Source organism: Lepisosteus oculatus, chromosome 1, assembly GCF_040954835.1.
Source record: "Lepisosteus oculatus isolate fLepOcu1 chromosome 1, fLepOcu1.hap2, whole genome shotgun sequence".
In the NCBI taxonomy this organism is placed as follows: Eukaryota; Metazoa; Chordata; class Actinopteri; order Semionotiformes; family Lepisosteidae; genus Lepisosteus; species Lepisosteus oculatus.
This window is the reverse complement of record NC_090696.1, coordinates 27,073,075-27,087,478: the sequence shown is the minus strand read 5'-3', so window position 1 is coordinate 27,087,478 and position 14,404 is coordinate 27,073,075. Positions and strand designations below refer to the sequence as shown.

General features: G+C 44.6%; 1 protein-coding gene across 3 annotated transcripts in view; it reads right to left on the bottom strand.

Annotated features, from left to right (window-relative positions):
• znf827 (zinc finger protein 827) overlaps window positions 1–14,404 on the bottom strand; it is a 67,742-nt gene that overhangs the window by 13,670 nt on the left and 39,668 nt on the right. For all 3 annotated transcript variants that reach the window (XM_015344684.2, XM_015344682.2, XM_015344683.2), the window contains exons 5-9: window positions 13,919–14,161; window positions 7,059–7,295; window positions 6,230–6,284; window positions 5,962–6,062; window positions 1,445–1,582 (exon numbers count right to left, since the gene is read on the bottom strand). In XM_015344684.2, the coding sequence (XP_015200170.2) occupies window positions 1,445–1,582; window positions 5,962–6,062; window positions 6,230–6,284; window positions 7,059–7,295; window positions 13,919–14,161 (774 nt within the window). The remainder of the gene's footprint in view (window positions 1–1,444; window positions 1,583–5,961; window positions 6,063–6,229; window positions 6,285–7,058; window positions 7,296–13,918; window positions 14,162–14,404) is intronic.

Below are 14,404 nucleotides of genomic sequence, written 5' to 3'. Positions count from 1 at the left end.
ACAGAGTAAAACTGTGCAGGGAGCCCCTGTCCTTAGGCATGCAGTCTCTGTTCTAAGCATCTTAAATTCCACAGGCTGTTTGAATTGTAGGAGAAATATATTGCCAGCAGCCATATCACCCTGCAACTCACAACTGGCAACCCACTGAAGCTCAGCAGGTGTGAGCCTGGTCAGTACCTGGATGAGAGACCTCCTGAGAAAAACTAAGGTTGCTGGTGGAAGAGCTGTTAGTGGGGCCAGCAGGGGGTGCTCACCCTGCAATCTGTGTGGGTCCTAATGCCCCAATATAGTGATGGGGACTATATTGTAAACAGGCACCATCCTTTGGATGAGACCATCCCTGACTCCCTGTGGTCATTAAAAATCCCAGGGCATTTCTTGTAAAGAGTAGGGGTGTAACCCTGGTGTCCTGGCCAAATTTCCCATTGGCCCTTACCAATCATGGCATCCTAATAATCCCCATCTGTAAATTGGCTTCTTTACATATTGCTCTCCTCCCCACTGATAGCTGATGAGTGGTGAGCGTTCTGGCACACTATGGCTGCTGTCGCATCATCCAGGTGGATGCTGCACATTGGTGGTGGTGGAGGGGAGACCCCATTACCTGTAAAGCGCTTTGAGTGGAGTGTCCAGAATAGCGCTATGTAAGTGTAAGCAATTATTATTATATCAACACAAAACGGACAATCAATTATACAGTATACAGGGTGCAGGAGTCATCATGAAGCAATGAACAACGGAAAGAAGTGTCTTTGTCTAGATTTGTTTACAGCCAAATCATTTCTTGTTTTCTTCATACAGAATTACCATTGGATATATACAGTATACATTACACATCAAACACAGGTAATACATGATCTAATGTCCTTTGAATGGGTGTGTAGTTTTGGTGCATTTATAGTACATGTTCACGCAATAAAAACCAACAGACAAAAGCAAACAATCAGAAGACAGTGGCGGCAGGGCTGACATCAGAGAGAGACGTGCTCCTCCTCCAGTCAGAGCTGGCTCTCCTGCAGGTCGCTGCAGAGCTGTATGGCTCGATGAGGGGGTGGGGGGGGGGTTGTCAGAGGTGCCTGTTCCACACTTTTTTAAGCTTTCCATGTGGGTACAGCGGCTGTCAAGCTATACAATAGGTGATTCCATATCGGAATAGATTATGGAATGGTTGGTAAGAAATAGAAAACTACCGTTGATTAAACATTTAAAAAATGTGTCTAGTTTTCATACTTAACATTATTTCCTTTATATTTCTATGCTGTTGTCATTTTGTTAAAATGCAAAACCAAATGCAGTGGGCCGCAAATGTACAGTGCTTTAGAATCATACTTTTTTTACATAACTTTGGATAACAGAACCATGAAAAACTGGTGGCAACACATTACAATTTCTGTCAGATGCTTTTATTTTCCTTTTTTGCATTTGCTTGTGTGTCGGTACTTACCAGTATGCAGGGAGAGATGCCGAGACAGTGTCTGCTGTCTCCCAAAAACCTTTCCACACACAGTACACGGCAAGAGCTGCTCGTTCAGCCTCCACTGAGGCATCCCGTTTCCTGGCTCCAGGCCTGGCTTCTCCGGGTCTGTAACACACACGCATCGACATGTCAGCCGCTGCCGTGTGCCCAGGACTTTTCCAATAAGGAACAGACAAGCATTTTCCTGAATTAACCTTGATGCCACGTACTGCCACCAAGCGAATGTTTCAAACAGTCACCTTCATTCTGGCTTTTGCTAAGATGTGGGAATACATGATTCTGGCAGAATGTCTAAATGCCGTTATTACTCTTATGCCATATCGATATCTTAACATAACTGACTCTCCACTTGTTGTTTAAACTACTTTACATTCTTAGTTTTCCTTGACCTCTCAGAAGCTTTGGACACTCCCAATCGACCATCCTCTCGTCCTTTGTCACTAAGCTTGGAACTCCACCTGTTCCTTTGAGTTTCATGATATCTTTCTTCTTTGGATCTCTGTGGCTGTTGCCCAGGATGAAACTTTCTTTACACTAACTATACCAAGTATGTCTTCTCTGTCTCTTATGTGCTGCTGATCCTCTCAGATCTTCCTCTGCTTCCCATCTCTGAGTTCTGGCAATTCTTCATTGACAACTACTGCCACTGATCTATCTTCCTGGATGCACCTACAGCACCTCAAATTTTGCCTTTCAAAATCTGATCCAGTCTATATCGCTTCTTCCCTGTTCTAATTTTTGTCCACTTTATACTGATAAGGTTATGTGTAGGGTGTAAAATAATAACATTGCAGGTTCATCTCATGTCTGTGTGTGGTTCCTGCCACAGGCCAAAGACGTACTGGTAGTGTGTGCATCTCGCTGTGTGTGTGTCTGTGTGTGCCCTGCGATGGACTGGTGAACAGTTCAGGGTGTACCCCACTCTTGCACGTTGTGATAGGCTTCAGCAGCCCCACGACTCTGTATTTGATGAAGCAGTTATTAAATGGATTGATATAAAGCGATGAATACACTAACACTAACAGAGCTTTTTGGTGATGGCCCAACTTGGGTATGACACCCATGTTTTTCAGTGCCTTTTCCACAGTAGGGTCGCCTAAAAGCACATTTCTCAACTTCTGGTCCGCAGATTGACACTGGTCCCTCATGTAACCTTGTAAACAAGATAGATTGAACTGTATTCCTGCTCTGTACTGCTTTTCAGCCTAAGTGGTCCTCAAAGGTGAAGCCCAGGGTACTGGACCCTGGTACACAGCCGGTTGGGAAATACTAGTCTATGACAAGTAATGCAATGCTAGTGGTGCTAAAAGATTTTTTAAGTTGGTACGCTTCAGTCCTACGATAGATGTGTTCTTCTGTTCTTAAAGTAAACAGCTAGTATGTTATCAGCTGTTTCAAATGTCAGTCATTTCGATCCCAAGGCACACTTACATCAGCAGAAAGATTTCCAGAACACCGCCCCCCTTCCCACATACGTGCAAATCACCGAAACACATTATTAACAAAATTTACAATAATTTTTATACTTAAGTCGCCTTTATCATAACAGAAACTGAAGACAGTGAAACACAAAACTCCTGCTCAGCTCATCTCAGACATTCTCCATTTTTATGTCCATCAGACTTGAAAAGGGTGACACTTAATTCCCATGTGAGCGCTGGTTGTGTCTCATCTGACACAAAACCCTGACACTTTGTTTACTCCATAAAATATTAATATACATTTAATTTAGACATTTTATTTTTCCATATGTGCCTTTCCGAAATCACTGCTCTGTGTGTTTGTTGCAGTTTGCTTTTCTCTTGCTACCACAGGAAAAGTTGGACAATGTGTAGAACATCACTCTGTCGCTCCGAGCCCTGATATTCTACGTAATTGTTCTGAACTCTGAAACGTTCCCTTGGAAACATTCTTACTTCTTTGCCATTGTGTTCCTTGCTGTACGTGGCATAAGAATGGATTATCTCGTGCACTGACATTCGCTTCTCATACTTTGCTGCTCGGCTACATCAGATTTTATTGCCAAAAGCGAAAAGGAGAGCAGAAAAATGTTTTTTGATGACTGTAAGGCAGATTTCCCAAAAAGCAGAAGATTTCTCTTTCTTTTTTTCAAATCTTGTATTTGTACTGGTATTTTGGAGAATGCCTCTTACAATCTGTGACGCTGTGCCATAATCGTAATTCTATTTATATGCGCAAAATAAAGCTTACAGCTTCCACACACTGCTTGTAAGCCAACATTAAACCATCACCAAAAAGAAAGCAGAATCTCTAGATTTAAATTAAAGTAACTTAAATTGTGGTATTTTGGCTTTCAATCCACTGAAAAATATAATAGCCTTTGGTTCCCCAGCAAAAGCCTTTACTACTGCTCTTGCAGTGAATATGCCAAGAGCAAAAAGCACAAATTTTTCAGAATATTATCAGAACCAATAAGGAGTGAGGGACTGATGGGGGGAGGGGGGCACAGCGGAAATAGAAGATTTAAAAACAGTCCTCTTTTGGCACATACAGTATCAATACTTATAACAGAATCCATTATGGACCAGATGTGTTCACCCTGGAGAAAGAACCTGAAGGACATTCCTATGGGTTTCCGGTTCATTCTTGCACTGGCAGAAAAATTAAGCCCATTTTCCATAACAGTCTGTTTTAAGTGCCTGTCAAGCATGTCAGGCTCTTGGACAACAACTCGCTTAGTTTTGTGTCAGCAAAGTAAAAAAAAAAAAGTTTTAGAAAGTAGCCTTGCATTCAAGCCAGGGAATGTTGTCCTGGGGTTGTAACAAGAAAGCAGGAATACATTGACATAATACCCTTCTTGGATGGACAGCCAGACCTTGTCACTAGACCGAGCTTTAAGCTCAAAGACCAGATTAGTTCTTCATTTGAGACCTGTCTCTTTTCCGTGTTAACCAAGCAGATTTATATATTTTTTTAATTTCTACATGCGTGTAACTATGCCCAGTTGAAATAAGCCAATCCATCTTTTTGTATTGGATTAGGAACCAAACTACAGTAAAAGTACAGAAGAAAAATATAACAGTGCAAACAGGAACAAAGTTTACCTCCCTGATCTTTCCACAAATCCAATGAAAAGGCAATGAATTGTGAGCCATAGTATAGGATCTATTTTAATTATGGCCTGGATTTCTCAAAGCGTTATGTACTAAAGATTTTTATGGACTTACATCATAGAAATACCAGCAGTACTAGATCTCCTCTGAGACCCCAGTGTCTAGATCACAACACCTCATTATACTGGTTTGAATCTACACTCCTTCTCCGTAACACTGGTCATAGTCTTGAGACTGACAGCAACTGTGAGAGTGGTAGAAATTAGCTGGACCAATCTGTACAAGCAGCTGGAAGAAACCACCCCCAATCTGGGATAAAATCACCCAAAGTAACAAAATTGGTTGGATTTCTTTGCGTGAACCCTGCTCTTTGAATCAAGTCTGATACAGAGCTTTAAATATTTATGAAGCAGATGTGAAGGAGGGAAGCAGTGAGGAGTCATTCAAGTCGGTGTCTTACTCGAACAATGACCTAAATATTTAATTAAGCCAATTAAGTGTTCCTGCAGGCCTTGAAGTAGTTAATGGCTTAATTGCGCTTATTAAAGCTGGAGTGCCTTGGCTTCTTGCGGTCAGTATGCTTCTGCCCCTGGACAGGAAGGTAAGGTCAGGAGCCATGCTGAGCCTGCACACGCACACTGAGGGCTCTCTTCTGCTGCCCCTTCCAGTCACCACCAGCACCACGTCTTCTGGGAGCAAAACACATCCTCCTCCAGCACAGCTACTTTCACAGCTGACAGACTGCATTGCAAAACAACTGAAGTTTGCTACTAGTTTTCCTCGTCTATAATCTTTCCGAAAGCAGGAATCGTGGAAACCGAAGGCAATGAGCAGCGAAAATGGTCAAAAGAAAATTCTAGGTAATTAATACAATACATGTGTTTGGTAACTCTGGGAGATTTTAGGAAAGTCACGGTTCTCTTTCGATTTTGGGGAGGTTGTAAGGTTTAATTTTATGCTAAGGTTATAGTAAGGAAAAAAAAATGTTCCAATACTGAATATGTCAAAATATTTCCCAGTTAAGCTTCTATTCTGGATTGTACAGAAGGGGTCTACAGAATTCAAAGCGAGAAGGAAAGCATTTAGGCAAATTAACGCTCAGGACACCTTTGACATCCAGAAACACAATAACTTTTTCGTCAACATGGGATACGAGAATGGCAGATGCTAATTGCCCTTTGCGTTGTAGCATCCCTTAACCACTCCGAGATGAGAAGTGAAGGTTTCATTAGCCAGTGGGAGGCAGGGACTGAAGCACAATCACTCGGAAGCAGAACTCGGCTGAATAGCGCTCCCTCATTAGGAGTCTGTCCCTGGGAGTCAAGTGTGCGCAATGTGTTAATGAGGCAGCTGGGACTGTGGAGGGGATCTCTCCAGAGCTCAGGGCTGTCGGAAGGGACTGTGTCTTACCTTGCATTGAAGCTCGTGCAGAAGAGCCAGCCTCGTTGGGAACAGCATCCTTGGAGCAGGTGTCAAAGGGTGATTGTCTGAAGCCATCTTCAAGGAAAGGGCTAGGAAGGGTCAGAGAGACAGAAGAATCTAAATTTGCTTTGACCAGTAAAGGTGTCAGTGGAACACAGACACTGGGATGTGTTGCAATTTGCAAAAAAGATAGTTTTGTATTTTACACATCAGCTATCAACATGCGACGTTAGTGGTATCTGTTGTGGGGACTTACCTGTTCATGTTTAACATGCTGTTGTCTTTGTGATCGTTAGCTTTGCTTACTTTTTCTGAAAGAGAGGAAATATAAGGCAAGGGGACACACAAGAGTTCTAGTTTAGTGCATTTCAGAAAAGAAGACCAATATGATAAAGAAGATATATGCTTTTTCATGGTCACACTGATTTATTTCACAACATCCAAGAGCGTCAGGTGTCAGTTTGGACTATGCAGCATTGCATGTAATCGGTATTAGACATCAGATTATTGCTGGGATTTCTGCACACTTTCTCAGAGTGGAGTAATGACTTCATTTCACAGTGACTGCTCCCTTGGTAGTGTTTTATGGCACAACACCCCTCATCTTAAAGCCTGACACTGCTACAGCACAGGGCAGCACGGAGGATGGAGTTCCGTATGTGTTGCCATGACAATTACAAATGGGAAAAAAGTGTGCAACCGACTATGCGTAATGCCTTACACTTAAAATTAGGTAGAAAAATTCACTTGCTATTTGTAGCCTATCTGTCTGTGAGCTTATTATACAGCCTTGAAACATTCCACTTTATGTCGGATGCATATTTAAGTCGTGATAGCGTGTGTTTTGCAGCTTCCATTTCAAGGGAAACTGAATGTACTGTTCCCTATCAACCAAGGAAGGACTCTACAGTTATTCCAAGAAAATACAATTTATCTGCAATTGACATGGAAGATCCTCACACTGCCTCATTACACTGAATAAATGAAAATGACCAAAACTTAAATGTTTCAATGATGGGTCATTGTTCTTAGACCATAGGGTTAAGCCCTAATTCAGACCCATTTTCTGTGTCTGGGATGCATACCTGACAGTTTGAAGAGGAGTTCGGAGGCCATTTTGACCGAAATGTCCTGGGAAAAGAGTGGTTTCTGAGGGCGGATCAAGGCCTCAGGAATACTGGGTAGTGCTTCGCTCTTCTCGCGTCCTGGTAAAGTGCAGAAGCCTAGCAGGCGAGCAGAGGACGGAAGGTCATCGTGGGTGTCGATCTCCATGGGCTCTGCTTTCACTGTGGCCTTCTGTAGGTGCGTTTCTTTGTTGTTTTCTGTTGAAAGCAAGCCAACCCAGACGGATGACCAAAACCTCCAGACAAGCTCCACTTTTACCGGTCCAATATTACTGGAGTAAGAATTTACAGCATGTCTTTCATGCTAGCTTACCCAAAAGACCTGCACTGCAACAGCTTGATTAGCTTTCACCTCAGAAAAAAAAAAGTTTTTGTCAAAAGTAGGGAACACAATGAAGGTCTAGGTTCTCTTCAAACAGAAAATAGTTTTGTTTAGTTTTTTCCACATCTTTACCAATTAGAGCTCAACAACTGTAAATGAAGAGTACCAGTCATAAAAAACAAAAAAACAAGCAAACAAAACAAAATCCTCCCAGACTGAATATAAGAAAAAGAAAACAGTATCTTATTTTCTTCCTGAAGCTGTGCAGCAGGGCCCAGTGGCACTGAGCCTCTTACTGAAGGTGACATCACCTCCTTGGAAATTGGATAAAGTTGAGCTCTCCTGTGGCAGGAGACCCACTCTTGTGGTGAAGCAGAAATCTTCACAATGCTGAAGGTGGAATCCCAGCAGGTGCCAAGCCACACATTGAAGTAGCAACTCGGATTACAGTGACTGATGTGTGAACATTCACGGAGGGGAAGGGGATGAATATACCAGGTCTCACCAGAACTGAGCCTGTTGCAGAAGGTGACATCACTCCCTTAAAACTGTAATTTTCACAATGAAACTACCATTCACTGATGTTTTTAAAAGTATTTTTTTCTAAGCTTAATAGGACCAATATAACTTATTTTGTTAACAATGTTAACATGTCCAAATCAGAATTCAAGCTTAAATATGTATCTTGTTAAATTTAGGTTTAGCAAAATATTAAAAGACTGGGCATAATTATTTTTTGTTCATTTACTTTGATCAATTCTACATTAAAATCTGGAATTCCATATAAAAAATATAAAATACTGAAAACTTCTTGAAATCCAGGTGTTTTTTTGTTTAGTTATCTGAAGAACACTTAAAAGATTCAGTGAATTGTGGAGTTGTAAGATCTAACTTCTCCATTTTAAAAGGATCTGCAAGATGTTTAAGAATCCATTCTTCAACTTTTGGCAACTTGGGACACTCTTTGGCAAAAATGCCAAATGTCTTAATTCTGGCTTACAGGTAAAATGCTGAAACTTCAAAGAAATAAGAAGGGCGGTTTAATGAGCTGCAGTTGTACATTCATGTTGAAGAGCCAGCTTCTAGGGATTCTGAGCAACGGCTCACGCTCTGAACTGTGTTTTAGCTCCCACCTTTCAGGAGAGCATTTATGTGCCTGGGCAGTGATGCAGTCCACAGGGGAACATCCCTTTGGAAATTACTGAGCAAGCCTGCCTCTCAGTCCCTGGGTGAGCAGTGCTCATCTGGTCTGAGGCTGACATACATTGTGTACAGGTGCCAGATATGTCCAGGGTACAGGTGCCAGATATGTCCAGAGCTGAGCCACGCCAGGACAGAGAAAACTAGCAGCCCAGTAATCCTTTAATAAGGCCCCCACAGCAAATGCAAATACAGAACTGTGAAAGCCACAAGCTGAGGTCATGAAAAGGACACGAAGATCTACACTCCAGATAAGGCTATAAGTTAACACAATCCGGGCCCTAGACTCACAAGTGACCTCGAAGAAAGCTGCTTGGTTAAGCACACAACATTTTAATCACGTCAGTACTGATGTTTCAGCCCCTACCATCCAGAAAATGTATCTGTTCTATGAACATTACTTTTTGTTACCTTTTAGGGCTCAAAAGAACAACATAATGTCCTGGTACTTCTTTGGGTTCTCCCTGGAAATACAACAGCATACGATAGATAGCTGTAAGAAACAGCATGTCTCATGAAATTTCGAGGTGTGTATTACCTTTGCTCCCGTTTGCACATCTGCTTACAGACTGCGAACTCCAGACTCTTGTCTTACTGTTTAGAGATCCCAGGATCAGAATTGACCTTTCATTACAGGCGAAGGGTTTTGTCACTTCATGTAGCAGGGAGGAGCCTGACAGCACCCTGTATTTCACAGGTCATGTGTGGGCTTTTCATGGAGGAATTCAAAGATAAAACCTACATAAAATACATTGCTATTTCCTGCTCTTCGTTGTTGTGCCCAACACATTTTATACACTTTGTACACAAAGGAAATTTAGTCATTTCCTACTTATTTAGTCTGGCTGCAGTTTTCTACAGCAAGTTAGACGGTACTGCAAGAGCAAAACTGCAGTTTTAAAGCACCCCAGCATACACTCCCACTCTGTGCAAATGCAGAAGATCAGGGTTTCACTGGCATAATGAAAAGCCTGCATGGCATGTCAGGGTGCAGTCACATTTTTGACTGGCTCAACTTAATTATCAAGGACATGCCTGGCAAGGAGGTCTGCACTCAAAAGGCTTCCCCTGAGAAAGGGTACAATTCACACCAAAGGCACTTGTAACAGTCAGGAGGACACTCCACTGCAAGTCAGCCCACACCAATGACTCAATCCCCTCCATGTGACCGTGTAGCTCACACCTGGGTTAATGTGTGCAGTATACTGCTGTATCATGGCACATCTGTTCAAGCAGCACCATAAGCAGAAAGTCTGTTTATGCGCTTTAATTAGCCCCAGGGATGGCTATGTTATAAATTAAACAGATGTGGTGGGTGAAAGGTGTAAAAGCTTACTCACTGTAAACGGATGGTGAAAAGTGACCTACTTTTAAAACTAGTGCAGTGCATACAATGGCCATCCTTAATAACGCACCATGTCGTTTTGAGGGTGGTGACACTGTACTAATCTATCACACAAGACTGTAATCGCTTTTAATTCCCTGAAGTACATTTTGAAAATGAATGAAATAGCAAATGTTAATCAACTCAGCATATGAGGGTTAGTTTTCAGAAATAATGACGGCAATACTGGCTGTACAATGCAGCCTAATTGACTGAGTGAGCATTTGAATGAGAACTACAGCATTCTCCGTCACTCCTGGCCAAGAGTAGCCCCTAAATGACCCTACATTCAGCAGTGCTGAATGATACTGAGGCCAGGATCTGGAGCTTTTCAATATGCATCCAATAACCGTGTTTGGTCCCTCACCTGGAAAAGGGTATCATTGGGGTATTCTGATGCACCATGAACAGGAAGCACACTCCTTTTAGTCACATACACTAACCCCAAACCTGCCGACACATGCACTAACCCTAACCCTGAAGACACAGACGCTAACCCCTACCCTCCGGACACAGACGCTAACCCCCAACGCTCCGGACACAGACGCTAACCCCCAACGCTCCGGACACAGACGCTAACCCCCACCCTCCGGAGACAGACGCGAACCCATACCCTCCGGACACAGACGCTAACCCATACCCTCCGGACACAGACGCTAACCCATACCCTCCGGACACAGACGCTAACCCCCACGCTCCGGACACAGACGCTAACCGCCACGCTCCGGACACAGACGCTAACCCCCACGCTCCGGACACAGACGCTAACCGCCACGCTCCGGACACAGATGCTAACCCCCACGCTCCGGACACAGACGCTAACCCCCACCCTCCGGACACAGACGCTAACCCATACCCTCCGGATACAGACGCTAACCCATACCCTCCGGACACAGACGCTAACCCCCCATGCTCCGGACACAGACGCTAACCGCCACGCTCCGGACACAGACGCTAACCCCCACGCTCCGGACACAGACGCTAACCGCCACGCTCCGGACACAGATGCTAACCCCCACGCTCCGGACACAGACGCTAACCCCCACCCTCCGGACACAGACGCTAACCCATACCCTCCGGATACAGACGCTAACCCATACCCTCCGGACACAGACGCTAACCCCCCATGCTCCGGATACAGACGCTAACCCCCACGCTCCGGACACAGACGCTAACCCCCACCCACCGGACACAGACGCTAACCCCCACCCTCTGGAGACAGACGCTAACCCATACCCTCCCGAGACAGACGCTAACCCCCACGCTCCAGACACAGACGCTAACCCCCACCCACCGGAGACAGACGCTAACCCCCACCCACCGGAGACAGACGCTAACCCCCACCCACCGGAGACAGACGATAACCCATACCCGCCGGACACAGATGCCAACCCCCACGCTCTGGACACAGATGCCAACCACCACCCTCCGGAGACAGACGCTAACCCCCACGCTCCGGACACAGACGCTAACCCATACCCTCCGGACACAGACGCTAACCCCCACGCTCCGGACACAGACGCTAACCCCCACCCTCCGGAGACAGACGCTAACCCCCACGCTCCGGACACAGACGCTAACCCCCACGCTCCGGACACAGACGCTAACCCCCACCCACCGGACACAGACGCTAACCCCCACCCTCTGGAGACAGACGCTAACCCATACCCTCCCGAGACAGACGCTAACCCCCACGCTCCAGACACAGACGCTAACCCCCACCCACCGGAGACAGACGCTAACCCCCACCCACCGGAGACAGACGCTAACCCCCACCCACCGGAGACAGACGCTAACCCATACCCTCCGGACACAGATGCCAACCCCCACGCTCTGGACACAGATGCCAACCCCCACCCTCTGGAGACAGACGCTAACCCCCACGCTCCGGACACAGACGCTAACCCATACCCTCCGGACACAGACGCTAACCCCCACGCTCCGGACACAGACGCTAACCCCCACTCTCCGGACACAGACGCTAACCCCCACGCTCCGGACACAGACGTGAACCCCCACGCTCCGGACACAGACGTGAACCCCCACGCTCCGGACACAGACGCGAACCCCAACCCTGAAGAGACAGACACTAACCCTAACTCTAACCCCGTGGACACAGAAACTAACCCTGCGGACAAAGACACAAACTTGTACTGCTTCATTCTGGAAGATGTTCAGAATTTGGTAAAAACTGTTCCACAATCCAAGTCAAAACATGATACGAAACTGATACAGACCTGTCCATGTCCTTTTATATATTCTCACAGGAATAGCATGTACTTCCCCACAATAACTCTCCATCCCATGGGTCAAGGGTTGGCAAATCCAATATGTCTGTTACTGATGTTCTTACAGACTTGTACTAGTCGTCAGTTCAAAAAATAATCTTCCTCCACCTTATTTAGCAACATCTGGTTCTTAGCACACTTACAAATCCATCTTGTTCCCCTGATGACAACCTTGCCATCCTGTCTCTGTCTTCCCCAAAAAATAAAATATGCATCATGGTGACTCTTTATGTCTCAATCTTCAAAACCTTATAAATGCAGTACGAGCTTGTACGGTCACGATTACATGGATCAATATGATCATTTCATAGAAGCTTCTTCCGATACATATGTCAAAGTTGTGTTATAGTTTTTCCTCTACCTAAGAACACCTACACAAAAAATACCTTGTATTTTAGATGTTGCAATAATTCTGCAAGACAATGCGCATGTTTTGAGCAGTGCACAAATGAAAAGCTAATCAGTTTCTACGTTAACCCCATTAGAAAACTAAAAAACTCTGTCTCTAAAAGGGTACTACTTAAAAAAACTAAACCATTACGTAACCAGGGTCTTCATGATGGATATGAAGCTGTAGTTCACAGTAACACCATAAAGACTATACAATTAAACAGAAACATTCTCCTAACTACAGTATTTCTGCATTGATCTTCTCTACAACTTTAAATGCTGCACAAATTAAACAGCCTCTGCCATCCAGATATTTTGACCATGTGAGTGATCAGGGTCTTAAGGCAGAATGTACCGTATATCAAGACAAGTCAGCGGATTCCTGTTTCATTTTTAAGATGCAAGTTTCCATGGCAATTGTATGCCAGACAATCACACTTATCACACCTAAGTGTCTCTGTACATTGCTTTGGTTGATCTCCAAACCAACCATAAGAATCCCAAAGCTTGCTGTCATATAATGTGTTCTCTTACATGACAATAAACGGGCTAATTAATTCAGCCCAAGGCTTTGTTGCTTTAAAAGCTGGTTAAAAATATCCCAGAGGTAAAAAAAATGCACATGACACACTGTATCAGTAGTCAGACACCAATGCTCACTCTCTTTCTCTAACACACTGTGAAATCTGACCTGCAGGCAGTCTGCCAAACTGCACATGTGTAAAACACTTCTTGTACCATTCATTGCAAACAAGGATGGACTCAGGCAAGGCAACACTAACCTGCTTTTCAATTCCATCAGAAAGACTGGATGCAGTGCTTTCCCCCTCTGCATCTGCCCACGGGATCCCAATATGTCTGCTTATCCACAAGCAGTTTTTAATGAAAATGATGGGTTCTTTGCTTCAAACGTGGTGAATGATTTGTGCATTTTACTGTCCTTATTACGTGAAGCAAAACGGACAGGTAAAAGGTGCATTTTCATCAGGAATTTCATAACAAATTCAAAAACAGTTTTTGAAATCTGAGTATGTTACTTGTCAGGTTGGACAGTACAGATAAAAACAATATATCAGGGCTATTTACTGCAAGTCAGCATTAGGGAAATAATCAGACAAGGTCTTTCTTGTGTACAGAGCTTCTGTCTGTATGTCAGTAACAGAATCACTGGGGAGATTGGGCAGCGTGGTATGAAAACCCAGCTCGCAGATGCTGGGGCCCTGCAGGGAAGCGGTACCTGATAGCTTCATCAGCAGCTCCGACGCCACCTTCACGTTGATGTCCTGGCTGAGTAGGCTGCTCTTGGCCAGAGGGCTGCCCTCGCTGCTCTTCAGGGCTCGCTCCGCCGTCCCCGCAGGCCCGTCCTGGCAGAACACGTAGCTGGGCTGGGTCTGCGGCAGCCGTGGGCTCTGGGGCTCCGCTGCCTGGGGTTCCTCCTTCACGGAGAACTGGGGCTTCATCATCTCCTTCTGAGTTGCGGCTGAAGGGGGGGAACAGAGAGAAATAGAATTAGAAATTCTTTGAATGCACATGTTAAAGTGTATGGCAATGCAGTGATGCCAGAGCGAAGCTTCTAAAGACATTCATCCAAACTTACTGTATGTCACTGCTTTTGCCCCTGGTGGCCTGGAATTTAAACCACAGTCAGATTACATACAGAACACTCACGTGACTAAACAGCACTCCCACCCTGAGCAGATGACAAAAGAATGACTTAATGACT